The sequence below is a fragment of the Oryctolagus cuniculus genome, chromosome 16 (genome assembly GCF_964237555.1).
Source record: "Oryctolagus cuniculus chromosome 16, mOryCun1.1, whole genome shotgun sequence".
Taxonomy (NCBI): domain Eukaryota; kingdom Metazoa; phylum Chordata; class Mammalia; order Lagomorpha; family Leporidae; genus Oryctolagus; species Oryctolagus cuniculus.
The window spans coordinates 65233438-65261234 of record NC_091447.1 but is presented as its reverse complement, the minus strand read 5'-3'; the positions used below and the strand labels follow the sequence as shown (position 1 = coordinate 65261234).

The following is a 27797-nucleotide window of genomic DNA, read 5'->3' as shown; positions in this document are numbered from 1 at the left end:
CTGGGCTTGCTCCAGGGGGTGGGGTTTGGAATGTGATCAGGAAGTGGGCTGGGCAGGAGGGCGGGACCTGAGGTGTGATTGGGTGGAGGGAGGGAGAAGTGTGAATCGTGATTGGCTGCAGTGAGAGGCTGTTTTAGGTCGAAGCAGATGGCATTGGCCAGTGCTTCTACCGCGATAGGCCAGGACCCGGCGCGGGCATGGAAAACACCCAGCCTGCAATGGAGTTGGGCGGGATTTGAAAGAAGAGGTGGGATTGGCGGAGCTCTCAAAGTGGGGCGGGCCTTCCCAGAGAGAGGTGGGCGTGGCCTGGCCCCCAAGCCCTTCCCCATTGCTTAATTCGGCTCCTATTTACATATATTTGCATAAATGACAGGTGCCCGGGGACCGCAGGGCAGGCGCGGGTGCGGTCCGGGGTTTAAGACGCCGCGGCCCACACCCCTGCCCGGGAGCCCCGCTGCAGGGTCCAGCTCCCTACCTCCCTCCGGGTCCCTGGGGAGGCTCCAGGGGTGGAGGCCTGGCTCCGGGGCCAGGGACGGGAATGGCAGGGTCGCTGTCCCTGACGGCCAGAGCCGGGCGCCGGGGAGCAGGTGCAGGGTTTGAGCCGCCACATGGGACACCCCCATCCCGGTTCGAGTCCCAGCTGCTCCACTTACAACCTAGCTTCGCGCTAATGCGCCCGGGAGGCAGCAGATCTTGGGACTTGTCACCCCTGGGAGAGACCCTGATGGGGCTCCTGGCATCTGGGTGTGGCCCGGCATTGCGGTTAAGATGCCTTGGTTTCTGGCTCCAGCTCCCTGCGCACGCGCGCCCTGGGAGGCAGCAGTGATAGTCCAGGCGCTGGGTCCCTGCCATCCACGTGGGAGACCCGGATGGAGCTCCTGGCTCCTGGCTTTGGCCATTGCAGTCATTTGGGGGTGGAGAGGGGGTGAACCAACAAATGGAGTCTCCCCTCTCTCTCTCTCTCTCTCTCTCAAATAAAATTAAAGAAAAAAGTTGTCATATTTATCTGCATTTTAGAGATAAAGAAATAGGAACAGTGCCTGGTGCAAATGATCCAGCCCAGGTCTGTCAGGGTCTAAGAGAGGCGCCGCAGGGGTACAATCCGCAGGTGGGCGGTGGGCAGTGGGCAGGCGGTGGGCGTGGACTGAGCGGGGCTGCAGGAAGCCATTGTCCTGGGAGAGGAAATGCTACAGTTCCAAGTCAGGTGACCAGGGAACGGCGCTTCCTGCCTCCCGGCCCCTCCCGGGCCAGGCCTGAGCCGCGGGCAGTGGCCAGAGTGACCCCGACAGTGTCCAGGGACCCGGGGCTCCGATCCAGGTAGAGGGAGCAGCTGGGGCTGAGCCCCAGAGAGTTGGGTTTGGCGGGGATGGGGGGACCCTGGCGAGCAGGACGGGACCCCCAAGGGCCCCCACCCCATGCCCGGGAGCTGAGGGAGGGGCATGTGCAGAATAAAGACAGCCGAGAAGAGGAGTTGTGGGGCAGAGTTGAGGGGTAGTGAGCTGCCCATCGAGGGAGGCATTCAAGTGGACCAAACCAACATGGCTCCCTGCAGAGCTCTCCCGGGGAGGGGGGGCAGTGCATACAAGAGAGAAGGGGGCTGCGATTCGATCAGCATGATGGAGGCAAGGGCGGGGGCCGGCTGGGTTTCGGGGGGCTGGGCGGGGAGGGCATGTCAGGGGGCTGTGTCTCATTCCACCGTACAGCAATGAGTTCCCGGGCCACGAGACCGCGCAGCCGGCGAGGGAGGCAAGCCCCGCCCGTAAGTGTCCCCTCCTGTCCCCGCTGCCCCCCAGCTCCGTGGAACCCCAGGGCCGGGCGCTCCCTGGTTCACAGCCGGGCCCTGCGGCTCCTCGCCAGGGCGAACTGGACCCGGTGGCCGAGAGCTCGGAGGAAGCAGAAGCGGCCGGGGGCAACGCTAAGCCCCGGGCTGCGGCCCCGCGGGAGAGCGGCAGGTGGGCAGCGGCTGGGCCGCACCTGGCCGGCAGGTAAGCGCCGCTGAGCCCGGGCGCGGCTGCGCTCCCCACCCGTGGGCTCCTGTCACTCTGCCGCCCACGTGCCTGCCAGAGAGAGCAGCCCTCCGAGTTTGAGCGTTCTGCATCACCCAGGCCCCCTGGGTACCGGCCCCCTGTTTCTAGAACCTTCTACGTCTCACCTCCAGGCCTTCCACTTGCCCAACCACCTTGCAAATTTCGGCTCCTTCCTCCCTCTGCGTCCCCAGCCCCCACCCAAGTCCCCTCGCAGTGTCACCCGGGAGTGGGGGGGACACCAGCTCCCCCCGCCCCCAAGCCTGGCCTTGGTGTTCGCAGGACGGCCCAGGAGGCCGACGGAGTGGCTTCAGCGCCCGCGGCAGATGCACCTGAGGGGCCGGCGGACCTCAGTGTGTTTCAGAGCCTGCAACGCGCTCTGAGCTCCCTGGAGGCGGCTGCAGCCGCCTGGCGCCGCCGGCCAGCAGAGGGCGCAGGCGCTGGGGGCCCGGGCCCCTCCGCAGAGCAGGAAGGGGCCGGGGGCGGCGCGCGGGAGGCGGCGCGGCTGGCCGAGAAGAACGCCTGGCTGCGGCTGGCCCTGCAGAGCCGCGAGGACGAGCTGGGCCACACGCGGGCCGCCCTGCGGGCCCTCGAGGCCGACAAGGAGACGCTGCAGAGAGAGGTGAGCGGGGCCGCGGAGGCAAGTGCAGCGCGGGACGCACGCTCCGTTAGTCATTCGACAAACCTCTAGGGAGCCCTGGCCTAGGGCGCCCATCAGACGCGGGTCCCTCACAGCCTCCGTGAAGGCGACAGCGGAATAAAGACCAGAACGCAGGGGCAGGCGCTTGGCCCGTGTCCTTAGAGGAGAGGGCGGGGCCCTGGAGATTTGGGGCTCTCCTCACCACCCCAGAAGTGGCTTTGGGCATGGCTGGTGCGTGGGTGGAGCCCCCAAGCCTGAAACCTCCCCTCCCCCACCCGCGGCCAACCCGGCATTGTCCTCACCCCTCGCAGGTCCAGGAGCTACAGGATGCTCTGATGAGGCTGGAGCCCCTGTCTCCGCGCACCCACAGCCACGCTGGAGGCTCAGGGAGTGGTTCTAGCAGTTCTGGGGCGGATGGGGAGCCCTGGGGGGGTCAGGTGAGTGCGAGAGGCGCAACCCGCAGCATCCAGGCAGGGGAGACCCGGATCCTGGCTCTGGGGGGTTGCATGGCCCTGGGTTCTCGGTGGCCATCTGGCTGGCTCAGGGCACACGTCCTCCCTGCAGGACTCCCTCTCCCTGGCTCACCCGCTGCTCCGGCGCATCCGGAGTGACTCCAGTGTGCACATCCTGGGCTCTCTCCCCTCGCGACCCCTGGCCCCCGAGATGCAGATCCTGGAGGCCCAGATGGAACAGCTCCGCGGGTGAGCGCCACCACTGCTGAGCTTTTAAGGGCACCGGCCGCTGTCCTGCCGCCCCGGGGATGGGCGTCTAAGCCCCGGGGATGGGCGTCTAAACGGGGTAGGAGCGGGGTGGAAACTGGCCCCTGGCTGCTCCCCCCCTCCAAAGAGTCCCCTCGTTTTCCCTCTCCCTCCCCCACCCCGAGACAGAAACATCGAGAAGCTCAAATGCTTCAACCGGCTGCTACTGGCCGTGCTGCAAGGGCGCAAGGGCCGGTGTGAGAGCCTCAGCATGCGGCTGAGCCAGCGGGAAGCCGAGGCTACAGCCCTGCGGCTGGCGCTGCAGGACAGGTCAGGGGAGAGGTCCCCGCGGGGGAGGGGCCGCGAGCCACGGCGTGGGAGGGCGCTCAGGACCCCCGTCCCGCAGTGAGCACCGTGAGGCCGTGTGCGCGGCTCTCCTGGCCCTGCACGAGGCCAGCTCCGGAGCGCGGGACTTGGAGGCCACTGAGAGGGAGGCGTGGCGGCTGCTGGCACAGGAGGAGGGCGGCGCAGACGCCGCGGCACCGCGGAAGGCACAGCCAAGGTAGGCGCCCGGGGACCGCGCTGGGCCTTGGGGCTCCCCGGGGCTGGCCTCCGTGATGGCCTGCGGCACCCACTCCTCCTCTCCTCCCGCAGCCCCGAGGGCAGCAGTGTGGATAAACCCACACCGCAGGAAGTGGCCGCCCTGCTGCAGGGCTATGCCCGGCGTCTGCGGCAGCGCCAGGCTCTGGTGAAGACCCCCCCAGAGCCGGGCCCCACCGTGGAGCCCACGCCCACCATGCCCCACGCAGAAGCCATGGTGCAGGCCATGCTGGAAGCCCAGCCCGGCCCGGCCCTGCCGCGGTTGGAGAAGATGGAGATACAGAGGGAACTGGTGGCCACACGGGTACACAGGGGCTGTGGTCCCTGGGGGGGGGGGGTCAGAACCGACAGAGGTGTGGTTGGGATGGGGAGGGGGAAAGGTTCTGCTGGGCTGGGAAGGGCTTCCTGGAGGGAGAATTGAAGCTGGGGTTTTGAGGGATGAATAGGAGTTTTGTTACTCACAGACCTCTCAATCCAGTTTTTCCCAAACGTGCTCGCCAGCCTCAGTTTCCCCTCCCCGACCCCTCAGGAGACCCTGGCGGACCTGATGTTGCAGCTGCAGCTGGTGCGGCGGGAGAAGCGGGGCCTGGAGCTGCGGGAGGCGGCGCTGCGCGCCCAGGGCCCCGCCCACGCACTCCTGCTGGAGCAGCTACAGTGGGAGCGCGCGCAGCTGGGAGCCGCGGGGCCCCACAGCGGCGCGGGGGACAGCAGCGGGGCGGGCAGCAGCGAGGAGGAGGAGGAGGAGCGGCCCCAGGTGAGCGGCCCTTCGGGGGTCGCTGCCCTTGGCCCCTAGGGGTTCAGTGGATGAGAGAGAGAGAGGGAGAGAGGTCTTCCATCTGCCGGTTCACTCCCCACATGGCTGCAAAGGCCGGGTCTGGGCCAGGAGCCGGGAGCTCCATCCGGGTCTCCCACGTGGGCGGCAGGACCCAAGCCCTGGAGTCGTGGGCCCCTGCCTCCCAGGGGGCGCATGCGCAGGGAGCTGGGGCGCACGCAGATCAGCTGGGACGCCACCAACACTCTGATACGGCCACGGCTGTCCCAGGCAGCAGCCCGCCCCGCGGTGCCACCACACCGCCCCTGCCCCAGGCTTCTAAACGGGGCTCTTCGCATCACCCCTCCCACCTGCAAGCCGGTGCTGCCACCAGGAATGTCCACCGTCTCCAGGAAGCCCTCCTGGGTTGCCCTCAAAGGAGCAATATTCGGCACCCCACCCCACCCCGGCCCTGTGACTTATCTCCCTTATCAGGGACTTGAGGGTCTCTTAGCAGAATGGGGGCTCTGGGAAGCGAGGGGCTCTGGCTGCCCCCCCCCCAGGCCAGCTTCTATGCCCAGGCTGGGCTGAGCACTTCTAGACAGAGGTCACCTCCCTCCCTTCTGTCTCCTACAGGGTCCTCCTGCTGTCCCCAACGCCACCGAGGGAGGCCAGGTGGGCAGGGCGTGGGACCCGGAGAGGTTAGCCCAGGAGCTGGCCGCTTCGCTCGCCAGGTGTGTGCCTGGGTGGGTTCTGCGGAGGAGGCGGGGGTGGGGACGTGTGTGTGTGTGTGTGTGTGTGTGTGTGTGTGTGGTGTGGCAGCGTGCGCCTGCGCGCAGGGGCGTGGGGAGCGGAGAGGAGGACCGGGTCGGGCCGCGGCCGGAGCCCCGCTGTCTCCACTCCCGCGCCAGGGCCGCGGATCTTCGCGCTCAGCTGCGGGCTCTGTGGCGGGAGCTGGAGCAGGTGGCTCAGAAGGGGCGCGTCCGGCGGGCTCAGAGCGCCGAGCTGAACAGCGATCTATGCAAGGCGCACAGGTGGGCCGCCGCCCCCCGCAGCCCACCCCTGCTGACCGCGGGTGTGTCCCTGGGCCTCGTTCCCCCCACTTGGAAGATAGTGAGCGGGTGCAGTGCAGGCCACGCCTTTCCTGCAGGATGCCCGGAGCCAGCTAGGACGTAGCCCCGCCCCCGCGGCGCCCCGCCCCGCCCCCGCCGCAGCCCTGGGTGGGGTGGGGGTGCTGTTCTCTGGGGTGGGGCGCTGTTCCCCGGCTCAGCCACCCACACCCTGCAGTGCCCTGGTCCTGGCGTTCAGAGGCGCCCACCGGAAGCAGGAGGAGCAGCGGCGCAAGTTGGAGGAGCAGGTGGCAATCCTGGAGGCCCGGCAGGCGGAGGAGTTGGCAGCACTGGAAGCCACGGCCCGGGCGCTGGAACAGCCCGGGTGCCCCTGCCCGCCTCCTCCCCCCCAGCTTGGGGAGACCTTGCTGTAGGCTCCACCCCCAGCCACGTGTCATAAACCGGCCTGGAGTGACTTGTCGCCCTGGGGTGCATGTGTCCTCATGGGTGGGGACCGGTTGCCTGGGCCACCGGGGTCAGGCTGTGAAGGTCATGGTCTCCCCCTCCCCCCCCCGGGACCCGGAACAATCAATCCAGGGGACAGGGAAGGTGGCAGAGCCCGAGCTGATGTCCCCAAGTCCTTTCTTTGTCCAGAAACCCAGGGCGGGCCCCTGGGGACAGGACACTCGTCCCCTGCCCATCTGCTTCCCAGGGAACAATCCAGAACAACTGGAGGCCCCCAAGGTTGGGGTTCAGGTTCAGGTTCAAGGCGTGGATGGTCGGCTGGAAGAGGAATCAGGGTTTGTGGAGGCTGAGGGCAGGCATCAGAGAAAAGTCTGGAACTCTCGATGCGTGTCCTTCCGGGGAGGGGGTGGGGCACAGGCCTGCCGGGCCCTGGGCAGCCTGGGAGCTTCCAGATCTCCCGCGGAGGTTGGGGGCAGCGGGAGGCGTTCCTGCCAGGTTAATTGCAGGCGACTGATTAGCATGTCATTTGCATAGGCCGCACCCCCAGCCCCTCCGCAGCAGGCTGGCTGGCCCTAGGGGGCTGGGATTAGTAACCCTAGACAGGAGGGATTAGGAAGGTTGTGGGCCCCTACCTGGGGGGGTGGGCGCCCCAGACCGCACCTGTGCAGGTGGTGCGGGGGCCCGCGGCCTCTCCACGGTGGGAGGGGCCAGGCCGGCTTGAGGTCAGGGGCAGCCGGGCCCTGGATCGCAGGGATGGGTGACTTTTGGGGCCCCAGCGCTCACTCTGCGCCCGCGTCGGCTTTGAGCGTAGGTGGGAAACTGAGGCAGCGCCCCCTTCTTGCCCTGGTCCATCTCCCAGCGTCTGCACTCCCTCCCACGAGGCTGCCCGGGGGCGGGGCGGAGGGAGCCAAGGTCACCTGCGGGCGGGGGCGGGGGCGGCCTGTCGCCGCGGGGTCTGGCCGTTCCCACGGGCGTCCCCCGCTGCAGATGCGCCAGGAGCTCTTTGTCCCGCCCGTCCGCGGCCGCCGCAAGGTCAAGTGTCACCGCGGGGTCGCGGGCAGGGGTCAGGGGGGCGGGGTCGCGCCTCGGGCCATCCCTCTCCCCAGCCGGGCCTCACAGGGGCGGGGCAGCAGCCCGGAGGTCCCCCTCCGTTCCCACCTCGCCTTCTTACCCCCCTCTTTAGACCCCTTCCCTGCCACCCCCCCCCCAGCACTCGAGCTTCCTGCTAAGGCTCCTGGCAGGTCCGGCCGAGGGTCCTAGGACCCCGCGGTACCCCCCATTCCCAAGGAGCCGACGAGCCGAAGGGTCCTCTCTGCCCACTCAGGCCCCCCGCCCGGCAGGGTTTATGGAAAGGGAGAAAGAACCCGCGCCATGTGACTGGCGGGAAGTCCACGCCACGTCTCCCCTAAGCCCCCAGCCTCAGTTTTCCTCTAAGCGTTACACAGTGCGCCGACATCCAGCGCCCCAGGGTGGGGGGCGGCACTGGGAGTGCAGGTCTAGGACCACTGCTGTCCCCTCACCCCCCAGCCGCGTGCCCCAGGGTCCAGCTCTAGCCCCAAGGCTGGGGGCGGTGGAGGGGGGCGGGGCAGAGCCTGTGGGACTGCGGGGTGAAAGGTCATCCCAGAGTGGGCTTTTCTGGTCTGTTAAACGTTAACAGAGGCCCAGAGCCGGAGAAACACCGAGCTTACCCCTCCCTGCAGCCCCCCGCCGCCCCCCTTGCTTGCATAGGGTGCTTAATGCATGCAAAGGGTGCTTAATAAATGCCGGCTAGCCAGAGTCTGCTGCGAGGGGAGGGGGGATGGAGGCGGGGCGGCAGCTGGGAGCCTGCTGGGTACATCTGCAGTCCAGCCGGGTGCGGGTGGACATTCCTGCCTGCTGGGCCTGGGATTCTGGGAGGGGGTCTCCCACCCCCCGCCCCGCTCCGCTGACCTTGCGGCCGGACCACAACATCCTCCCCGCCCCCCGCCCCGCGCCGGGAGATTCCCGGCACCAGGTGTTAACCCGAGCGGAGAAAGGCTGGGGTGGGGGTGGGGGGTCGGACGCGGCGACTTTTCTGGAAGCAGCAGCGAACACAATCTATCAGGCAACTGTGCAAAAGACATGCCCCCGGGGGTGTGTGTGTGTGTGTGCGCGCGCGCGCAGCGCAGGGTCGTGCCCCAGCCCTCCCCCTCACCCCCGTGCCACTGGCCCCCCGCGACTGCTGCTACGCGGGGAGTTCCGGGGGCAGCCCCGAGGGCGAGCCAGCGACCCAGCGTCCGAGGCCAGGCCGGAGGTGGAGGGGAGGGCCCCGAGCAAGGACGTCTGGGCCGGGAGCTGGAGCCAGGGCAGAGGGCAGGCGCGCGGCTCAGGCCCCCGTCGCGGCCGGGCAGGGGTTAAGGTTGGAGCCCGGCGAGGGCGGGGGCGCGGGGGGAGGGGCGGGGGCAGGGGAAGGGGGGGAGAGGGTCAGGCCCGGCCGCCTCGCGCTCCGCCCCCGTCCCTCCCGCCGGCCCGGGCGCCCGGCGCCGCGCGCGGCCACCCATGCCCTTATAAGGGCGGCCGTCGCCGGGGCAACGAGCGCCCGCCCCCAGCCCGCGGCGCGCGCCCCTGCCCCCGCGCCCGCCCCCCGCCCGCCCCGCGGATGGAACGTTGTGTGTCAAACCGGCCGCAGCGCGCGAGGCCGGCGCGCGGGGTCGGCGGCGGCGGCGGCGGCGGCGCTGGTGGCGAGAGCGAGGCGCAGGCCCAGGCGCAGGCCCAGGCCGGGCGGGCGCGGCCGCAGCGGGGGCCGCAGCTGGGGAGGCGCCGGCCCGCGCTCCCGAGAGCCCCGATCGGGCCGGCCGCGGGCGCCGGGGGCGGGTGGGGGGGGAGGGAGGGCCTGGGGCGGGGACCCCGGGCGCCCCCGGCGCGCGCCCGCCGCCCCTCCCCCTCGCCACGGGCGGCCGCGCAACTTGGCGGCCAAACTTTCCCCCCGGCCTCCCGCGCTCGGATGGCGACCCGCTAAGTTGGCCCCCCAGCCCCAGCGGCCGAACGGCGGCCAGGCCCGAGCGAGGGCGCCCCCAGCACAGCCGGGGCCGGGCCATGGCCCGCGCGCCCCCATCGGGGCCCCAGGGCGGCGGGGCGCGAGTCCTCGGGGCCCCTGGCCCACGCCTCTAGCGCGCCCCCTCCGGCCCCGCGCACGCGTGGGAAAGTTGGCCTGGAACCCGCCCGACCAGTTCCGCCCGGGCGCGCGGACCGGCCGCAGGAAGTTGCTGCAAAACTTTTTTGGGGGGTGCAGCCGGTGCCCCCCTCCCCGTGCGCCGGGGCCGGATGCGCGCCGGGTAGGGTCCCCCTCCCGGGGAGGGGGCCAAGAGAGGGGCTGCCCGGAGGGAGGAGCGCGGAGGGGGCGCCCCGGCCCCGCTGCCCTGGGGCTATGGCCATGGTGACCGGCGGCTGGGGCGGCCCCGGCGGCGGCGGCGACACGAACGGCGTGGACAAGGCGGGCGGCTACCCGCGCCCGGCAGAGGACGACTCGGCCTCGCCCCCCGGCGCGTCCAGCGACGCGGAGCCGGGCGACGAGGAGCGGCCGGGGCTGCAGGTGGACTGCGTGGTGTGCGGGGACAAATCGAGCGGCAAGCACTACGGCGTGTTCACCTGCGAGGGCTGCAAGAGTTTCTTCAAACGCAGCATCCGCCGGAACCTGAGCTACACCTGCCGGTGAGCCCCCCGCGCCGGCCCCGCTGGGTCACCTTGGGCCTAGCGCCGACCTGCCCTGGGCGTCCACTCCGCCGCCTCCCTCCTTTCCCGGAACCGGGTATACAGTAGGCGCCGCATCGCTGCACCATCAGGTGGTCCCCAGGCGGCTTCCGCCCCAGCTACTCGCTCCCTCCCCCCCTTTCTTTTCTCCGGGGAGGGGTCATCGACGCGCGCGGGGACGGGTTGGAGGTGCACCCAAGGGGGCGCGACCCTAACCCCAGGACGCCCCCTTCTCCTCTTGGGGGTCGGGCGCGCGCGCGCGTGCGATCCGCGGCGGGAATCGAACGTGGAACTTGGACCGTGGCGGCCGCAGCGTCCAGGGGCCATTGTCTGCGGCCGCGCGCGCCGATCGATACGGCGCGCCCTTGGGGTCAAATATCACTTCCAAAGTCGCCCGCAGCTGGACGGAGGCCGGGCGGGCTCAGGGCGGCTTCCTGAGCCGGGGTGGGGGGTGGGGGGCTGCTGTGCGCGCGCGCGGGTGCGGGTGCGCAACGCGGGAGCTGGGCCTGGCGATCCGCAGGGACACCCCCCCCCCCCGCACCCTCTCCCGCCCCAGGCCTTGGGTCACCGGAAGTGGCCACTGGAGGGCCACCGGAATTGACCGCACCCCCACACACCCAGGGGTGGGTGCAGGCTTGGAGCGCTCCTGGGAGGGAAAAAAAAAAACATAAAAGGCTTTTCAACTTGGGGGCCGCCCCCAGCCAGGGTGGGGGGCTCGCAGCCGGGGGGGGGGGCGGATGCTTCCTGGGGGGCCACCCCGGGCTGTCCCAGGTAGGCGGCGGCCCCAGGGCCAGGGCGTTGCGGGCTGGCTCTTTCCTTTGGTGGCACTGGGGACAGTAGGACCCAGACAGAGAAGGGGCCGGGTGTGTGACAACCCACCCCCGGGGCGGGGGGGCTGTTCCCGCCGTGCCTGGGGCAGCATCCTGTCCCGGCCTTGTGAACCTCTGGCCGCCGCGGTACACAGCCCCATTTCCCGGATGGCAATACTGAGGCCCCGAGGTTCTGGACCCGGCACCAGGGACCCTGCTGCCCCAGTTGGCCACTGTGGGGGGGGCTTCGAAGGGGGTGGCCGAGTGGGGGTGGGGGGTGTGCCCAAGGCCCCCAGGGACCCCGACGGCTGCAGTTCAGCCGCAGGTCCGGGGTCCCGGCCGTGCCCAAAGTGGCCAGCTGTGGGGCAGCCGGCTGGCTCCCTCCTCCACCACGAATTGGGCCACCAGACTGTGGCCTCATTAATCCCGGCTCCCAGGCTCGGGCTTTGGGGACGGCGGGTGGGGAGGGGCCTCTTCCTGCCGGATCTGTGGGGCCCCGCCCCCTGCCTAGGCGCTGTCCAGGGCAGTAGGGAGCCACAGAGGGTGTGTGAGTGAGGGAGGGCTGGAGGCCCCAGGTCCAGGGAGACGGCTGCTCTCGGGGGGGGGGGGGCTCCTCGTCACCCTTGCTGTTTTGTCGGGGGGGGGGGCGGGAGCTGGTGTCGCAAGGAGGGGGCAGGTCTGCCCCAGCTCCACAGCTGTGCCCGGCGAGGCCGAGGTCAGGGGGCCCCGAGCCAGGCCCGGCCGGTTCCACCCGGCTGCCCGGGGCCCTCCCACCGCCCGCTGGCTTTGTTCGGGTTCTGCCTGAGCTCCCTTCCCAGGGGCCGCGGGGCTCAGCCTTTTAACCCTGCCCGCGGATTCTGCCTGGGATCCGGCGGCCCCGGCCGGCCCATGGCGACAGTGCTGGGCCCCGGTCCCAGGCAGCCCCGTGGAGGCCCCCACATGCTTGCCCTGCAGGCCCTTGGCTTGGCTCTGCCATGGCACCGGCCGCCCCAGATCGCCGCTCTGTGCACCTGCCACGCTCCTGTTCATCCCTCAGAACCCAGTTCCGAATGCCCCCCAGCCTGGTGGTGCCCATCCAACTTCTCTGCATCTCACCACCACTCCCCCGTACTCCACCACACCCGGGCTTGTCCAGACCCCTGCCTGCCCCTCCTCGAAGCCCCCTCCCCTTTTCCCCGTCGTGGGGAGGAGGCGGTGGTGTCACAGAGGAACCCGTCCCCGCCCGCCGCCCCAGGTCCAACCGGGACTGTCAGATTGACCAGCATCACCGTAACCAGTGCCAGTACTGCCGGCTCAAGAAGTGCTTCCGGGTGGGCATGCGGAAGGAGGGTGAGTGACCCCCACCCCCGCTGCAGCCGGCCGGGGGCGGGGCCGGCACCTGCTCACCGCATGACCGGGCCAGGGCACCGTGTAGGGCGCAGGAATCCAATTACGGCCGCGGCCAGGGCCCGGTCCCCCTGTCCAGGCGCGGCCACTGTGTTCTGAACAGAGAGGCACGCACGCGCATACACGCACGCGCATTTATGTCTGGTTTCCGCCTCCTCCACCCGCGCCTGTGTTTGCCTAAGGCCGGGACCGGGCGGCCGGAGCCCCCACCCCCACCCCACCCTTGTCCGCTCCCGGCCCAGACCTGCCCTGCAGTTCCTCCAAGCTCCACACGGGGGCGCTGGAGTGGTCCCGGTGGGGGGCTTCCAGCCTCCTGGATGCGCGCGTGCCCCATGCCCCCCCCCACAGCTGTCCGCCGGTTCCTCCCGGGATGACTCGAGTCTCTCTCGCTTTCAAGTTTTTTTTTTTTGCCCTCGCTCGGTCTCCGGGGGGAGCTGAGTCGGTTCAGAGCCCCCTGGAAAAGCCCCTCCCTTGTGCTCACTTGTGCCCCCGCTTCTCTCGTGGCTGGTCTAGAGCCCCGCTGGTCAGACCCTGGGGTGGGCGCGCCTGCGGCCACGTGCTGCCCCCCCATGCACTGCCTCCCACCCTCACCGCTCACCACCCTGCACCTTGCTGTGGGCCCCAATGACTTCCCCAGGGACTCCTTTTGTGCACTGCTGTGCCCCGGGGTCTCTGCATACAGTCGGCACTCAATACGCAGCCCCTGGCTTCAGTGGCCACCCAGTCGGCCCTTCCTCCGTGGCCGATGCTGCTCTAGAGCGGGGTTGCTAATTCGGGGGTTGGGGTCACAGGAGGGAGTGGTGGGAGAGATTCGAACCCCGCGCCCCAGCCTGGGCTGCAGGAGGAGTTGGGGATAGGGATTCAGAGAAGTGGGGGGCGGGTGAGCACGCGCAAAGGCCCTGGGGTAGGATGGGGGAGGGGAGACGGAATGGTGAGGGCGGGGCTTATAACCAGGGCAGCACTTTTGGGCCCCATTTGGCCACTCCTACTGGACAGCTGGCCCCAGCCCCAGGGGCTGCTGGGAGTGCGCCCTCCAGGGCTGGAGATCTTGGGTGCGATAAAGCCGGGCTCATTAAGGCTCATTAATCAGTCCCGCCTGGCAGCCAGCCCTGCCTGCCTCGGTTTCCCCTCCCACCCCACCCCTACCCGGGCTCTCCGCAGCTGGGGTGGGGGACCCCCCCAGAGCGCCTCTCTCTCTCTCTCTCTGACCGTGTCTCCTCTCCCCTCTCTCTCTCTCTCTCTCCCCCCCCTCCCGGCGCCCCGCAGCGGTGCAGCGCGGCCGCATCCCGCACTCCCTGCCCGGCGGCGCCGCGGCCGCCTCCTCCGGCAGCCCTCCAGGCTCGGCGCTGGCCGCAGCGGCGGCGGCGGCTGCGGCGGCGGCGGGCGGCGGCGACCTGTTCCCGGGGCAGCCGGTGTCCGAGCTGATCGCGCAGCTGCTGCGCGCCGAGCCCTACCCGGCGGCGGCCGGGCGCCTGGGCGCGGGGGCGGCGGCGGGCGCGGGGGGCGCGGCGCTGGGCATCGACAACGTGTGCGAGCTGGCGGCGCGGCTGCTCTTCAGCACCGTGGAGTGGGCGCGCCACGCGCCCTTCTTCCCCGAGCTGCCCGTGGCCGACCAGGTGGCGCTGCTGCGGCTCAGCTGGAGCGAGCTGTTCGTGCTGAACGCCGCGCAGGCCGCGCTGCCCCTGCACACGGCGCCGCTGCTGGCCGCCGCCGGCCTGCACGCCGCGCCCATGGCCGCCGAGCGCGCCGTGGCCTTCATGGACCAGGTGCGCGCCTTCCAGGACCAGGTGGACAAGCTGGGCCGCCTGCAGGTGGACTCGGCCGAGTACGGCTGCCTCAAGGCCATCGCGCTCTTCACGCCGGGTGAGCGGGCGGCCGCGGACCGCGGGGAGCGCGGGCGGGCGGGGGTGGGTGGGGACGGGAGGGGAGGGCGTGGTTGGGCCCAGATCCACCCAGCCCCATCCCAGGTGTAGGGAAAGAGCCTGGCCTGGATCCAGAGCCCCATCCCCGGCAAGGGGGGAAGAGGGTGTGGCCTGGGCCCAGATCCACCCAGCCCCCAGCCCCGGAGTGGGGGCGTGGCCTGGGCCCAGACTCCGCCCCCCAGCCCCATTCCAGCGTGGGGAAAGCCTGGCCTGCACCCAGAGCCCCCATCCCGGCATGGGGGGAAGAGAGTGTGGCCTGGACCCAGACTCCGCCCCGAGCCCCCGTTCCCGGCCTGGAAGAAAGAGGGCGTGCCTGGACCCAGACTCTGTCCCAGCCCCCATTCCCGGCTTGGGGAGGGCGTGGCCTGCACCCACACTCCTCCCCTGAGTCCCACCCCCAGACCTGGGGCCCTGAACGCAGGCCAGCGCTGCTAGGGGGCAGGGGAGGGGCTGATGCTGGCCCAGGCCCCGAGTTCCCAAGGCCCCCGTCTCAGGACTCCCCGCCCCCCCACCCCACCCCGCCCCTTCCCCAGACCCAATTCAGGCCCCCTGCCCAGGCACCCTCGCGCGCCCTGGGAACTGGAGGTGCGGGCGGACTCGGGGCAGCTGCTTCCGGCCCTTTGTGGCCCCCGCCCCCACCCCTGTCACCCTGATCCTGGGCCCAGACCTCTGACCCCGGGCCTCCAGGGTGGCCTCCGGGCAGTGCAGGCCAAAGGGCTGGGGCGTGGTCAGGAGCTCCTCCCGCCCGGGGGCCGGGCTGCCGTCCTGGCCGCTGGGGCTTTACCGTATAGTCTTGAGTAGCAGCGCCGCCGGTGGCAAGCTAGGAACAAAAGCCGCCCCCTCCTATCCTGCGGTCTTCCCTCTCCGCCTCTCGCTTTCTCGCACATCCCCGGCGCCCCTGGGCTGTCTCAATGCTGGGCTGAGCTTCCGCCCCCCACAGCTGCCCTGCTAAAGGCCCCTCCTGCCCTCACCCCGACCCTGACTCTTCCTCTGTCCCTCTCCCACCCTAGACGCCTGTGGCCTCTCGGACCCCGCGCATGTGGAGAGCCTACAGGAGAAGGCGCAGGTGGCGCTCACCGAGTACGTGCGTGCCCAGTACCCGTCCCAGCCCCAGCGCTTCGGGCGCCTGCTGCTGCGACTCCCGGCCCTGCGCGCCGTGCCCGCCTCCCTCATCTCGCAACTCTTCTTCATGCGCCTGGTGGGCAAGACGCCCATCGAGACGCTCATCCGGGACATGCTGCTGTCCGGCAGCACCTTCAGCTGGCCCTATGGCTCCGGCCAGTGACCACCGCGCTCATCTGGGACCTGCTGTGCCGGGCAGCACCTGCAGCTGGCCCTACAGCTCTGGCCAGTGGCCGCTGCGCGGCGATAGCCGGCCGCGATAACGAGCTCCTTTTCGGACTGGGAGGGCGGAGTCCCAGGGGCGGAGAACCCTGGCTCTGCACCCCCACCGTCGGACTCCTCTTTTTTTAAAGACTGTGAAATGTTTGTCTTTTCTGTTTTTTAAATGATTGCGAAACCAAAAAAAAAAAAAAAGACCGACCCTGTCTTCCTCCATCTGGGAGGGGGAGGGGCGCAGGGTTCAATGCGGGGGAGCCGCTGCCCTTCAAGTCCCACCCCCCAACAGTTTTGAGGGCTGCTTTCCTGGGGTGATGGACAGCAAACGGCCTGCGTGCCCAGGGATGGGGCTCTGGGTGCGGGATCCGCGTTAGACACTACAGGATGAGTGAATCAAAGACGATAATAAAGACGCTTCCTACCTGCACATGCTCCCTTGTGTTTGGGGAAGAGAAGACCCTTTGCCCTTGGGGGAGCCCGCCCACCCCTAGCCTGGTGGAACATTCCAGATCCGCAGCTCAGTTATGGTGGGGGAGGGCTGCAGTGGCCAGGGCTGAGCCAGGCCAAAGCCAGGGGGCCTTGAACCCTGGGTCTCCCACGTGGGTGCAGGGGCCCAGATGCTCGGGCCATCGTCCACTGCTTTCCCAGGTGCACTAGCGGGAGCTGGATGGGAAGTGGAGCAGTCGGGACTCGAACCGGTGCTCTGATACGGGATGGAGCTTCCCCCGCTGAGCTGTAATGCTGACCCCGGTCGCCTGGGCTCCAGTGTCCTCATGAGAAACCCAGGCCCAGTTCTGCCCAGCCCAGAGCAGGAAGACTCCCAGACATCTGGACCCCACGGGTATCCTCGCCCCCCAGCCTGGACGCTGACCTGGCTTTGGGGGAGGGGGCTGGTGGTGGAGGTGGGCTCACGAGGGCCACGTGACCCAAGGATGGCTGGGAACTGGGCAGGGGGACAGCTTTAAATTCAAGGCAGAGCTATGAAAAAGAACCATTTCCCAACAATTGGAGCCCCTGGATCAAGCCATACCTGGAATCGATATCCACGGGCAGAGACGGGCTGTCTGCCAAAGGTGCCCCAAGGGGCAGGCATTTGGTGGAGCAGTTAAGACACAGCTCGGGGCACCTGCATCCTGGGGCCTGGTTCCAATCCCAGCCCCGGTCCTGATCCCAGGTCCCTGACACCACGTGGGAAACCTGCTTGGAGTACCTGGCTCCTGGCTGTGACGACTTTGCTCAGGCCTCTGTGGCTCCCCGGCTGGACCTGAGAGAGGGCGGCCGGTGATCCACTGTCACCAGACCCCACAGGAACGCGGCCCCACCTGTGCTCCCTCCCTCTACCCAGGGCGCCACGGGACCCGCCCTCCAGGCTGGGCACCATCGATGCACGGATGGGTGCTGAGCGCGCCCCCTTCTGGCGGGCCCCAGCATTTGCAGCTCATGAGTTGCCCACTGTGGGGCGCGGCAGGATTCAGGGGTCCTCCGTGCCCGGATCCCCGGACACTGCTACACCTCTGCCAGCCTGGCCCAGGGGCAAGCGTCCGAGCAAGCGACTGTTGGCCAGCGACGGGGGTTGCACCCTCACGGGAGACCCCAGAGACGTCCCAAAGACAATTTGTGTGATAACTGAGGAGTGCTGAGCAGCCGTACACAGCAGGCGTCTATTACGTGTTTATTCCACTGGGATGGAGAGCAAGCCCTGCTTCCCGGGGCGGGGGAGTCCTGCCGGGTTCCGGGCTGCAGGGAAGTCCCTGGAAGGCTTCCTGGAGGAGGAGGCGGCCAGAGCTGAGCCCCCAGGCCGTGGCCAGAATCAGAAGTACACGGAGCCCTCGCTGTCAGCTTGCTCGCGGTATTTCTGGATCTGCCCCTTGAGGTGCCTCAATTTACCCTGGAGGTAGCGGCAGCGGGCCTGCTTGTCCAGGAAGGCGGGGTCCTGGGCGGGGCGAGAGGCGGGACGTGCTGGCCGGGGTGAGCTCACCCTCCCTTGCCCAGCCTCGGTTTTTCCCTCCTTGGAAATGGGTACGCGCGGGGGAACGGGGTGGCGTGGGGGCCCGGGGCCAGGGCTCACCGTCCGCTTCCTCTCCAGCTCCCTCCACACTCGGGCGGCGGCCTGGGCCTCCCTCTGCCGGACCAGGATGGAGACAGGGAGACGGAGGCTCAGACAGACAGGCACGGGGTGGGGTGGGGGGCTGGGGGGCTGAGGCCCAGAGGGACCCCAGCGCTCACCCCGGGAGGGCCCCGCCCCCTGTCCCACCCCAGAGGCTGACCTGGCTCCGCGGAGGGGGCACGGAGGCCAGCAGGGCCTCCAGCTGCCGGAGTCTCGCCTGCGCGCACGCCAGCTCCTGCTGCAGCTGCACGAACTCCGCGTACTGGTCCTGGAACACGGCGGCGTAGCGGCTCCTGTCTCTCTCACTGCTCACCCGCGGGTACTTACTAGGGGGTGGAAGGGGGGCAGAGAGCGAAAGAAAGGGTAGAACCCCTCCCTTTCCCCCCACTCCCACCCCCACCCCCAACTCGGTTCGCTCTCCACCTGCTGGGCTCCCTCTTAGAATGGCTTTTTTCTTTTTCACTGCTAGGTGAACTCCTATTCACCGGTCAAAACCCCAGACTCAGGGCCCCACCCTTGATCCCAGGCATCCGGGAGCACCTGCGGGGCACTCACAGCTCATAGTCGGGTACGGGGTCAGGCCTGGGCAGGGGCCGAGTGGCGGCGGCTCCGACGGGTCGCTTGGTGCCCCGGGAGGCCCGCGAAGGCAGCTCATCCTCGAACACGATCTTCCTGGGCTTCGCCTTGTGGGCCGCGGGCTGTGGCTGGCACCGAGGGTGGGGGGCGCTGGTTTTGGGGGCGCGAGGCGCCAGCTGCTGCAGACGCCGCAGGTGTAGCGTTAGTGGGGGGTGGGGGGCGGGTCCTGGGAAGCTGGAGCTCCTCACCTAGGGGCGGCTTGGCCCAGCCTGGGGAGCCCCTGCCGCCCAGACTCACCGGGGGTCCTGGGCCAGGGGGGCGGGCCTGCGGGCGTCCCCGGGAGCTGCGGGCCTTAGTGCGTTCCCGGGCGGGCATCGGCCTCGGGGGGGCGCCGCTCAGGGGTCCCCGGGCCGGGGGGCGGGCCCTGAGGGGGACGTCGTGGCCCGCGTGCGGCGGGATTGGTCTCCGGGCGGCCTGCGGACACGCGGGGAGGACGCGCCTGGAGCCGAGAGCGGACCCCGCCCGCCCCGCCGGCGCGCGCCCAGCCTCCGCCGCTATTTGCATAGGCGCACGCGATTGGCCCTCGGCCCCGCCCCTAGCCGCGGAACCGGGGGAGGCGCTATGCAAACGAGCCGTGACGTCAGAACACAGCCTGGGGCGGAGTCAAGTTAACCCGTGCGCCGCCGGAGCCGCGCCCTCCGAGGGTGCCAGGAGCCCGCGGACCCAGCCCCCGAGGGAGCCCCCAGCCGGTCCCGGACCTCCACCCCGCCCGCGGCCAGCACCCAGCGCCGCTGCCCGGCGTCACCTGTCCCAGCGTCCAGCGGTCCGAGCCTGCGTCTGCCGGAAGGGCACCTGTTCCGGGTTGTGCAAAGGCCGCGCTGAACGCGACTGGCAGGGTCGGACCGTAGGGAGAAGGCGGAGCCTGGAGCCCTGGTGAAATGGGCGGGGCTTGGCGAGACCCGGAGAGGCCTGGCGGCCTGGGGGCGGGGCCTGGTGAGACGGGGAGGCCCCTGGAGTCCCGGGGGCGGGACTTGGAGGGCCCTGGGGCCCCGGGGGCGGGGCTTGGTGGGACTGGGAGGGCCCTGGGGCCGGGGCTTGGTGAGATGGGGAGGGCCCTGGAGTCCTGGGGCGGGGCTTGGTGAAGTAGGCGGGGCCCGGGCAGACCCCTCTGCACGCCTGGAGCGCGTTCACCCTTAGTTTTCTGGAAGTCAGAGTGCACAGGTGCAGTGAGCGAGTGTTCTGCCCGGGGCTCGGGGCCACCCCGCCGGCCAAAGTGCGCAAACCGCGGGGTCCCGCGGGGATGCTGGGCGGGCCCAGCCCCGGAGCGGCTGAGCTGGGAGTGGACGCGGCCTCATAGACTTAGGATGTCCTGAGCGTTTATTTTCCTGTACTGAGAGCCTGGGCCCGGGTTCAGTCGGGTGGGGGTACACGGCGGCCTCCCAGGGTGTGCGAGCGGGGCGGGAGAGGCGGCGCGTTGGGCGGGGCCATCGGCGAGGGGCGGGGCTGACAGTGGCAGGTGCAGAGGGCGCGGTGGGCGGGGCCGGCGGGCCCTATTTGAGCTTGGGCATGACCCGGATGAAGAGGATCATGCTGATGAAGATGGAGCAGACGACGATGAGCATGGCCCAGAGCAGCCAGTTCACCGACTTCTGCGCGTGCTGCTCCAGCCGCTCCGACTCCGCCTTCAGCTTCTCCAGGTTCTGGTCGGCCATCTTGATGGAGTGCGACAGCGTCTGGGGGAGGGGAGGGGTCCTCAGGGGCGGGGCCTGGGAGGGGTGGGGTGTGTGCAGGAGGCGGGGCCTGGGAGGGGAGGGGTTTGCAGGGGTGGGGCCGGGAAGGGGCATCTGCAGGAGGCGGGGCCCGGGTGGAGGCTCCTCCCACCCTGCCCGGCACGCCCCGCCCGCGCCCCACCTGGTTGTCCCTCTTGATGACGCCCTGTGCGGCCAGTGTGTTGGACTTGAGGCTCCGGGCCAGGCCCAGCATCTCCTCCGACAGCCGCTCCTGCAGGTCCTGCTGCCGCTGCAGCGCCAGGTCCAGCTCGGCCGCCGGCCGGGGCCCCGCCGCCGCCCTGCCCGCGGGCCGTTGTGGGGGGGAGAGACCACCATGGCCTGGGTCCTGCGCCCGCCCCACGCCGCCCCAGCCGACTTCCGTGTCCGCCGCCCCGTCCCAGCCCGACCTCCGTGTCCCCCCTCCCGCCAGCCCGACCTCCGCGTCCCCCCCCAACCCCAGCCTGACCTCTGTGTCCTCCCTCCCGCCGCCCCACTCACGTGCGCTTCCTCACGTCCGGCCCCGGTGCTGCAAGCAGAGGGCTGGTTCCTGACAGCTGCCGGCGGGCTCCTGGCCGTGCCTCAAAGCCCCGGCCCTGACCCCCTCTCTCCTCCCAGCACCACCCCCCGCGACCCTCTCTCTGCACCGAGGAAGACCCCGCGGGAGGCAGGCTTGGCTCGCGCGTCCTGTGTGTCCCGGGAGACTCACCCGCACGGTCCTGTTTGGGAGGGAGAGGCAGGGGTCAGCACCCGGCCCAGCCCTGCCCACACCTGTGCCGTGTGCACCTGCGCCGCGGTTTTGCCTACTTTAACAGCTGTGCCAAACGCTTGCCCCCGGCCCAGACAAACGCCCTCGGTGCCCTGTGCCGGCCTCCTACGCATCCCGCAAAGCCCTGGCCACGATGCCCGCCCCCCCCCATGGCGCAGAGCAAAGCCTGGTGGGCGTCCTGGGGAGGGGGGCAGCACCGAGTCGCCCAGCAGCTCGCTCCGCATCTCGCTGGTGTAGCGCGCCCGCGACTGCAGGTGCACGGTCTTGGTGGCCGGCACTCGCTCCCTGGCCGTGGTGGGCACGCGGCCTGGCGTCAGGAACTGGTTGGCCAGCGCCTTCTCTGCCGACGAGGTCTGCGGGGGATCCGGGGGCGGCGGGGTCAGCGGGGGTGGGGGCGGGGGCGCCCAGGGGAGCCCACGGTGGGCGGAGGGGGCGCCCCGCGCTCACCAGCCTCTCGGCCTGCAGCATCCCCTTGAGAAAGTCCACCTTGCGCGAGTATTCACCGAGCACCTCGGGCGCTGGCTTGCTGGGCGGCGAGGACGGGAGAGAAGGACCTGCCCGCCGGGTCCAGCTGGACCCCGGGGCCCTGGGGTGCCCCCATCCCGGGCTGGAGCCCCTGTGGGCCCTGGGGCTCCCCCATCACCCAGCCTGGCTGGAGCCCCCTGGGGGTCCCACCACCACCCCCGCTGGAGCCCCCGGGACCCCCCCACCCCGACTTACCTCGTCTGGGCCTTCAGCGCCTGCAGCATGTCCTCCAGCGCCCCCACGTACTGGGGAGGGAGAGGGGCGGGGCCGTGGGGGCGGGGCCCAGGAAGGGGCGGGGCCAGCGCCAGGGGCGGGGCCCCATGGTGGGGAGGGGCGGGAGCTCCGGGTGGACGTGGCAGAGCGGCCGCAAGGGGCGTGCCCAGCGTGGCTGTTGGGGCGCGGGAGAACCCCACTCTGCGAGCTCCTCTTACCTTCTCCAGACGCCACTCCTCGGGATCCCGCTTTTCCGCCGCCATGGCCTCGCAGCGGCAGAGCAGCCGCACCAGGTTCAGCTCCAGCCGCGACGCCGTCATCCCCGCCGGGCGGTACGCGGCCCCTTCCGCCGGCGCCATCTCGGAAGAGGGCGGAAGTGCCGGGCTCTGGCTTCCTTCCGGGCGGATGTGCCCAGACCATCTTTGGGGCGGAAGTGATAGCTTTTTTTTAATAAAGAGAAACAGTGATATTTTCATATGATAGACAAGTGTGTGTTGTAAGAGTTCCATTAGACACAAGAACCTCAGGTTTTCTAATTTCAGGAAGAGCGGCCGTTCCGGACATGTTTACTCCTGGCGACCTTAAACGCTCCGTCGAGCATTGGAAGCGCCGGGTCCTTTGGTGTCAGTCCCGTCGTCCCCGTGGCCTCTAGATTTTCCGTTCCGCTAGCCCAAGGTTCCGCCCTCACTCCCACCCCGGCCGCCGCCTTCCCGCCTCGGCTTTCTGTATCCCGGCAGCCGGCCCGGGCTCGCCTCGGGCCTCAGGCTCCAGGCCTTTCCCTTCGGTCCCAGCCCGACCCCCACTGCAGGCCTGGCCCGTGGCCTTGGCCCCGGGAGCCACAGGTGCAGGGTCCCCCCGCGTCTGCTGCACGGCTGGACTTGTACCTCTCTCGGGGCATCCTCGCCAGGACCTCACAGAGACCAAGCCAGGGTTCTGGGGGCTGTGAGGCCGGGGTCTGTCCCGACCCCGGCCAGTTCCCGCCGCCTGCAGCCTGGAGTCTGCCCCTCACCCGTGGGACATGCCTGGGCCGGCCCCATCTCGGGGTTTGGACCCTGGGACTTTCGCACATACAGGATTTTTTTTTTTTATTATTTGAAAAGCAGAGTGGCAGAGATCTTCCATTCACTGGTTCACTCCTGGAATGGCCGCAACAGCCTGGAGCTCCATCCGGGTCTCCCGCGTGGGTGGCAGGGGCCGCAGCACCTGAGCCAGCCCCTGCTGCTCTCCCAGGCGCATTAGCGGGGAGCGGGGTCGGAAGTGGAGCAGCCGGGACGTGAACCGGCATCGATATGGGATGCCCGTGTCCTAGGCTGTGGCTTATTTATTTTTATTTTTTATTTATTTTTTTTGACAGGCAGAGTGGACAGTGAGAGAGAGAGACAGAGAGAAAGGTCTTCCTTTTTGCCGTTGGTTCACCCTCCAATGGCCGCCGCGGCCGGCGCACTGCGGCCGGCGCACCGCGCTGATCCGATGGCAGGAGCCAGGAGCCAGGTGCTTTTCCTGGTCTCCCATGGGGTGCAGGGCCCAAGCACCTGGGCCATCCTCCACTGCACTCCCTGGCCACAGCAGAGGGCTGGCCTGGAAGAGGGGCAACCGGGACAGAATCCGGCGCCCCGACCGGGACTAGAACCCGGTGTGCCGGCGCCGCAAGGCGGAGGATTAGCCTAGTGAGCCGCGGCGCCGGCCCAGGCTGTGGCTTATTAATGAGCGGTGACACAATGCGGGGCGGGGGCGCACCTGGCTTCTTGGCGGCCCTGTGCAGAGGCCAGCTGTGCCACGCCGGCTTCACAAGGGTTTGCGGCTTGGAGCAGTGCAGACTTTGTGGAAAACACACACACGAAAAGGTTTGTTTTAAAGGCATTTATTTGAAGGCAGAATTGGAGAGAGGTCTTCCGTCCGCTGGTCCGCTCCCCAAATGGCCACAGCGGCTGCAGCTGGGCCAGCCAGGAGCCAGCTCTCCCATCTCCCACGTGGGTGCAGGGCCCGCTACCTGAGCCCTCACCGCTGCCTCCGGGAGCTGGAGCGGGTGTGGGCGGCCCGGTGCCCCCCCACGGAGCTCCCACAGCGCCCTGCCGGGGACCCGAGCAGGAACATCACACGCGGCGTCTCAGACACGTTTTATTTCACACCTTGGTCCCAGCCCTGCAGCCACGTGTCCGAGCGCCTCCGGGACCCCTGGCTGGGGTGGGGGCCCTGCAGGGCCCTGCCCAACGCGCCCGCCCCAGCGTCCGGAGTCCCTGGCTCCTGCCGTCCCGAGGACGTGGGGGCCACTTCCCGGGCCTGTCTGCTCCTGGCCGGAGCCCTGGTGCCACCGGCCCCTGGAGTGCACGCCCGTGGGCGCCCAGGAGCCCCGGGCCCAGGCCTCACGCAGGAATTTGTACACGCACGCGTATAAAAGTTTGGTCTTCGGTCCGGCTGTTACAGCTGAGTTATGTAAACCACGTACAAAGAGTTACTAGAAACGTACAAAAAGGGGTGGGGAGACTCGAGGTGCCCAGGGCCCAGGACCGGAACTCGGGGCCGGGGCAGGCGCACCAGGCCGCCCCCTCCCCGCCCGGGCCGGCCTCGGCTCCGCCCACCGCGGGGCGCTCCCGGAGCGGCTCCTTCTGGATCCTTGCGGGCCCGACGCCCCGGCTTCGCAGTTGACTTCGCAGTTCTGTCCTGGGATGCGGGGCTCAGCCGTGGGCCTGGCCCGAGGCGGGCGGCACGCAGTACATTGGGGGGTCCGAGTACCTCCGCTGGGCCCCGGGGGGCCGGGCGTCCTCCTCCGGCGCCCCGAGGGCGCCCTGGGCCGGCGAGTGCGCCCCGGGCGCGCCGTACACCGAGTGCACCAGGTCCGGGCGGCGGGCGGGCGGCTCGCGGCGCCGCACGGCCCCCGGCCCCTGGCCTGGCAGGTGCGCGGCCAGGCCGGGCGGGAGCTTGATGTTGGCCGTGGGCATGACGGGGGTCCGCCGGGGGGTCTTCACTCGGACCGTGACGAAGGACGACGGCCTTCGCCGCGCAGGGGCGGCCGCCGGGGGGAGGGGGCTCGGGGCGCGCGCCCCGGGGCAGGGGAGAGCAGGCGCGGGGGGCCCTTGTGAGAGAGACGCGGGGTTACTGCGGCTTCGGGGCCCCGGGGCCCGCCGGGGCAGCCGCGACCTCAATACTGACCTTCCGCGGCCCCGCGCCCGGCCCGCTCCTCCAGCAGGCTCTCGGTGCTGGCCGAGTTCTCCGAGTCCAGGTTCTCTTCGTCCGAGCCCCTGGGGTCCAGCTCGGGCAGCCGGTAGGTGATGTCCTCCCTGGGGACGAGACGGCCCTGCTGTTGGCCCGGACACCCCTGGGCCAGGGGCGCCCCCCTTAGGGAGGACGGGGTGGCGGCGGTCGAGGCCAAGCCCCCCAGCGGGGAGGGAACCTGCTGGTCAGAGGACCACGCCCTTCGCGTGGAGTGGGTGGGGCTCAGCAGCACCGGCCAATGGGAGGGATGAGTTGGGGCCCAGTAGGCGGAGCTGGCAGCCCTGAGGGATGGGGCTGGGGTGGGTCTGGCCAATGGGAGGGAGAGGGTGGGGCAGTGGGCGGGGCCTGGCAGCACCGACCAATGGTACAGATGGGGCGGGGTGGGGCTGGCCAATGGGAGGGATGGGGCGAGGCCCGTGGGGGGGGCTGGCAGCCCTGGCTGAGGGAGGGGAGGGGCGGGGCGGGGCGGGGCGGGCGGCACTTGCTTCTCCTCCTTGATGGACTGGATGCGTTCCATCAGGATCTCCTTCTCGCGGTCCTCATCACCGCCGGCCGCCGTCTCCTCCGGCAGCGCCTCCAGCTCCTCCAGGCCGCCCTGGCTGCCCGGCTCCTGGGGGCTCTTGCTCTGTGGCAAGGGGGCGGCGGGGCTGAGCGGCGCCGGCGCGCGGGCCGGGGGCGCGCGGGCCGGGGTGGGGGCATTAGTGGCGGTGCGGGGGCCGCGCGGCCGGAGGGTTAGGCAGGCCATGCTCGGGCTCCCCTACGAGCGCATGCAGGCCCCGGACTGCTCCGCGCACCGCCGCGCCGGTACATACCAGGACCCCCTCATAGGGAGACGAGAACCCCAGCGTGAGAGGCCATAGCTGGGGGAGAGACGAGCTCAGCGTGACCACCACAGTGGCCGGGGGGGGGGCAGGGCAGCAGGGGACGAGACCAGGGCGGGAAACTGCCCTGCCTGCCCACGGGGCTGCAGCCAGCCCGGGCCGCCTGTGGCCAGCAGCACACTGGGAGTCGGTGGGAGACAGCGCAAGGGAGACCCCGCTGGACTCCCGAGGAGCGCGCACCCCTCTGCCCAGCCTGGGCTCCAGCCACCCACCAAGCCCTGCCCACAAGGCCTCGCCCACTCCCAGGTCCCGCCCGCCCACAAGGCCCCGCCCCTCCCAGGTCCCCGCCTATCCACTCCAAGCCCCGCCCCCTCACCCCGCTCTGCTGCAGCAGCGAGAGCCGGCGGAAGGCGATGCTCTCCTCGGCCTCGAGCTGGGTGATGTTGTCCATCTTCTCCTTGTACTTCCTCACCTGCTCCGTGATCAGCATCTCCACGCACCTGCGGAGGCGGCCCGGGTGACCGGCCCCGCCAGGTCTGCCGGCGCTCAGCTCCTCCAGCCCGGGCCCCCAACACCGGCTCCGACGAGGCCAGGGCCCCCGGGTGTCTGCTGTGCCCCCCCCCCCCACCCCGGGCGGCCAGCCCACAGCCTCTCTATCGGAGTCTCTCACCACTCTATTCCCAGATTTTTTTTCATTTGCAAGGCAGAGAGTCAGAGAAACTCCGGACCGCTCACTCCCCAATGGCCTGCCACGGCCAGGGCTGGGCCGGCGCTCACGGGGGCCTGCCTCCCTGGGAGGGCGTGGCCCCCGCCCTCCCACTGGGCTCGCGCGCCCCCTGCCGGCGCTCACGTGGTGATCTTGAGCACGTCCTTCATGCTGGTCAGCGGGTCGGCGGTGTCGGGGCAGCGCAGCAGGCAGGGCGCGAAGATGATGGCCAGCGCCCCCGGCGACATGCGGTTCACGTGCTCCAGCAGGGCCACCCTGCACGGCCACGGGCAGTTAGGGCTGGGCCGCGGGCAGTGCCGCGGGCCCTAGGGCTGCCTCCCGGGACCCCGCGGGCGGGCCACTTGCTTGACGAGGTGGAAGATGAGGCGCTCCAGCGAGCTGTGGTTGGCCGCGGGCAGGTGCTCCAGCACGGCGTAGATGGCGGCCAGCTGCTCCTGCTTCTCGGGCAGCTCTGGGGCGGGGCGGGGCGGGGCGTCAGCAGCACGCGCTCGCGGCGGGGGGGGGGGGGGGCCGCCCCTGCTCCCGGCCGGCCGCGGCGGCTCACCCACAGCGCGCAGGAAGTCGCCGTACTGCGCGAAGGTCATGAGCGGCTCGGGCAGCTCGCGCAGCCACTGCTTCAGCACGCCCGTGACGGCGTGGATGGGGAACTTCTCCAGCTTCACGGCCGCGGGGTCTGCGGGCCGGCGGGGCGTGCGGTGAGCGCCAGGGCCGCCCCGCCCGCCCGGCGCCCCGCCCCGCCCCGCCCGCCCGGCGCCCCGCCCCGCCCCGCCCCGAGCGCACCTGTCTGCAGCGCCTGGCGCAGCTCCCGCGTGCGGTTGGCGGCGCCCGACTTGCGGTAGAGGCCCTCCGTGTACAGCCCGTACATCTCCACGTGCTCCAGCAGCTTCTCCAGCACCACGGGCACCGAGGCCTTGTCGCTGGTCAGGCTGCCCACGCACACGCCGAAGTGGCCCGGCTCGGCGCCCGGCTCGCTCTGCGGGGACAGGGCCGGGGGTGGGGCCGGGCCGGGGCTTCCTCCCTGCCCGCCCATCCTGCTGGGGTACTGGGCTGGAGGACCCTGAGCTCAGAGCCAGGGCCCGGGCGGGGCGGGGCGGGGGTCCGGGAAGCTCCGGCCGCGCTCACCTTCCTCCCGCACGTGTAGGAGCAGTAGCTCTGGACCTTGTGCAGACACTTCTTGTGACAAGTCATCTTGCACACTAGGGGGCACAGGGCGGGGCTCAGGGACAGACGTCCTGCGGGAGCGGAGGGGAGCGGAGGGGAGGGGCGGGGCGGGCGCGGCACTCACCGCTGCACAGCAGGGCCTTGTCCATCAGCCAGATGTAGGAGAGGCACTGCTCGCACGACTGCGGGATGCTCACCTGGTAGCTGGCGAACACGTGCCCGTGGTGCTCCTGCACCTGCGGGGGGCGGGGCTGAGCCGGGCTGAGCCAGGGTCCTCCCTCCACGCCCGGCCTCGGGGCTGCCCAGCGGCACAGGCGGGTGCTCAGACGCCCCCACCCACAGAGCCCCCTACCCAGAGAGCCCCACCCACAGACCCCCCACTCACAGAGCCCCTACCCAGAGCCCCACTCACAGACCCCCCACTCACAGAGCCCCCTACCCAGAGCCCCCACCCACAGACCCCCCACTCACAGAGCCCCTACCCAGAGCCCCACTCACAGAGCCCCCACCCACAGAGCCCCTACCCAGA

General features: G+C 70.3%; 5 protein-coding genes and 1 long non-coding RNA gene across 17 annotated transcripts in view; 3 read left to right on the top strand and 3 right to left on the bottom strand.

Moving 5' to 3' along the window:
• The first annotated feature begins 4 nt into the window (after positions 1-4).
• USHBP1 (USH1 protein network component harmonin binding protein 1) lies at positions 5-6243 on the top strand. 2 transcript variants are annotated; one of them, XM_070058949.1, is made up of 13 exons: positions 1193-1317; positions 1704-1759; positions 1858-1985; positions 2307-2646; positions 2976-3101; positions 3229-3365; positions 3552-3692; positions 3769-3924; positions 4017-4266; positions 4492-4716; positions 5350-5447; positions 5625-5747; positions 6001-6243. In XM_070058949.1, exons 2-13 carry the CDS (start codon positions 1706-1708, stop codon positions 6194-6196), a joined length of 1974 nt encoding a protein of 657 aa, XP_069915050.1. In that variant the 5' UTR covers positions 1193-1317; positions 1704-1705; the 3' UTR covers positions 6197-6243. The 2 variants fall into 2 exon arrangements, with proteins under 2 accessions (XP_069915049.1, XP_069915050.1); XM_070058948.1 differs by lacking the exon at positions 1704-1759 and having other exon boundaries at positions 5-1317; positions 1794-1985.
• A 2609-nt stretch (positions 6244-8852) lies between these two features.
• Positions 8853-15817, top strand: NR2F6 (nuclear receptor subfamily 2 group F member 6). Its single transcript, XM_070058956.1, has 4 exons — positions 8853-9896; positions 11979-12073; positions 13397-13993; positions 15063-15817. Exons 1-4 carry the CDS (start codon positions 9613-9615, stop codon positions 15335-15337), a joined length of 1251 nt encoding a protein of 416 aa, XP_069915057.1. The 5' UTR covers positions 8853-9612; the 3' UTR covers positions 15338-15817.
• Positions 15818-17049: 1232 nt separating this feature from the next.
• Positions 17050-19424, bottom strand: OCEL1 (occludin/ELL domain containing 1; the record flags this gene model as incomplete). The annotated part of the gene is made up of 6 exons (XM_070059333.1): positions 17050-17323; positions 17459-17512; positions 17658-17823; positions 18053-18252; positions 18371-18547; positions 18879-19424. Coding segments are annotated over 6 exons (1266 nt in total), but the record flags the coding sequence as incomplete, so codon positions are not given.
• Positions 19425-19432: 8 nt separating this feature from the next.
• Positions 19433-21804, bottom strand: USE1 (unconventional SNARE in the ER 1). Of its 4 annotated transcripts, XM_070058961.1 has the most exons (8): positions 21565-21723; positions 21329-21378; positions 21056-21134; positions 20806-20961; positions 20549-20558; positions 20341-20368; positions 19985-20141; positions 19433-19806 (listed from the first exon to the last, which is right to left on the bottom strand). In XM_070058961.1, the coding sequence occupies exons 1-8, from the start codon at positions 21703-21705 to the stop codon at positions 19624-19626; spliced, it is 804 nt and encodes a 267-aa protein (XP_069915062.1). In that variant the 5' UTR covers positions 21706-21723; the 3' UTR covers positions 19433-19623. The 4 variants fall into 4 exon arrangements, with proteins under 4 accessions (XP_069915062.1, XP_069915059.1, XP_069915063.1 ...); XM_070058958.1 differs by lacking the exon at positions 20549-20558 and having other exon boundaries at positions 20341-20382; XM_070058962.1 differs by lacking the exons at positions 20549-20558; positions 21056-21134; positions 21329-21378 and having other exon boundaries at positions 21565-21804.
• A 1393-nt stretch (positions 21805-23197) lies between these two features.
• LOC138845671 (uncharacterized) lies at positions 23198-24558 on the top strand. Its single transcript, XR_011382887.1, has 2 exons — positions 23198-23651; positions 23692-24558. It is a non-coding gene; the product is annotated as an uncharacterized lncRNA (long non-coding RNA).
• Positions 23452-27797, bottom strand: part of MYO9B (myosin IXB) — an 83648-nt gene continuing 79302 nt past the window's right edge. For 6 of the 8 annotated variants that reach the window (XM_070058939.1, XM_070058938.1, XM_070058941.1 and 3 more), the window contains 11 exons: positions 27393-27504; positions 27230-27303; positions 26888-27080; positions 26652-26780; positions 26453-26558; positions 26231-26362; positions 25757-25880; positions 25372-25419; positions 25041-25184; positions 24497-24620; positions 23452-24419 (listed from right to left, as the gene is read on the bottom strand). In XM_070058939.1, coding sequence (XP_069915040.1) covers positions 24022-24419; positions 24497-24620; positions 25041-25184; positions 25372-25419; positions 25757-25880; positions 26231-26362; positions 26453-26558; positions 26652-26780; positions 26888-27080; positions 27230-27303; positions 27393-27504 — 1584 coding nt within the window. In that variant the 3' untranslated portion in view covers positions 23452-24021. The remainder of the gene's footprint in view (positions 24420-24496; positions 24621-25040; positions 25185-25371; positions 25420-25756; positions 25881-26230; positions 26363-26452; positions 26559-26651; positions 26781-26887; positions 27081-27229; positions 27304-27392; positions 27505-27797) is intronic. The other 2 variants (XM_070058943.1, XM_070058946.1) reach the window with 1 other exon arrangement.

Coding starts and splice junctions, on each gene's coding strand:
- NR2F6 (XM_070058956.1), top strand. CDS start 9,613: ATGGCCATGGTGACCGGCGGCTGGGGCGGCCCCGGCGGCGGCGGCGAC. Junction 9,897..11,978: donor AACCTGAGCTACACCTGCCG/GTGAGCCCCCCG, acceptor CCGCCGCCCCAG/GTCCAACCGGGACTGTCAGA. Junction 13,994..15,062: donor CATCGCGCTCTTCACGCCGG/GTGAGCGGGCGG, acceptor CTCCCACCCTAG/ACGCCTGTGGCCTCTCGGAC.
- USE1 (XM_070058958.1), bottom strand. CDS start 21,705: ATGGCGCCGGCGGAAGGGGCCGCGTACCGCCCGGCGGGGATGACGGCG. Junction 20,383..20,805: donor GCGAGCTGCTGGGCGACTCG/GTGCTGCCCCCC, acceptor GTCAGGAACCAG/CCCTCTGCTTGCAGCACCGG. Junction 20,142..20,340: donor CCGGACGTGAGGAAGCGCAC/GTGAGTGGGGCG, acceptor GCCCGCGGGCAG/GGCGGCGGCGGGGCCCCGGC.
- USHBP1 (XM_070058948.1), top strand. CDS start 938: ATGGAGTCTCCCCTCTCTCTCTCTCTCTCTCTCTCAAATAAAATTAAA. Junction 1,318..1,793: donor GACCCGGGGCTCCGATCCAG/GTAGAGGGAGCA, acceptor GCTGCCCCCCAG/CTCCGTGGAACCCCAGGGCC. Junction 4,267..4,491: donor GGGAACTGGTGGCCACACGG/GTACACAGGGGC, acceptor CCGACCCCTCAG/GAGACCCTGGCGGACCTGAT.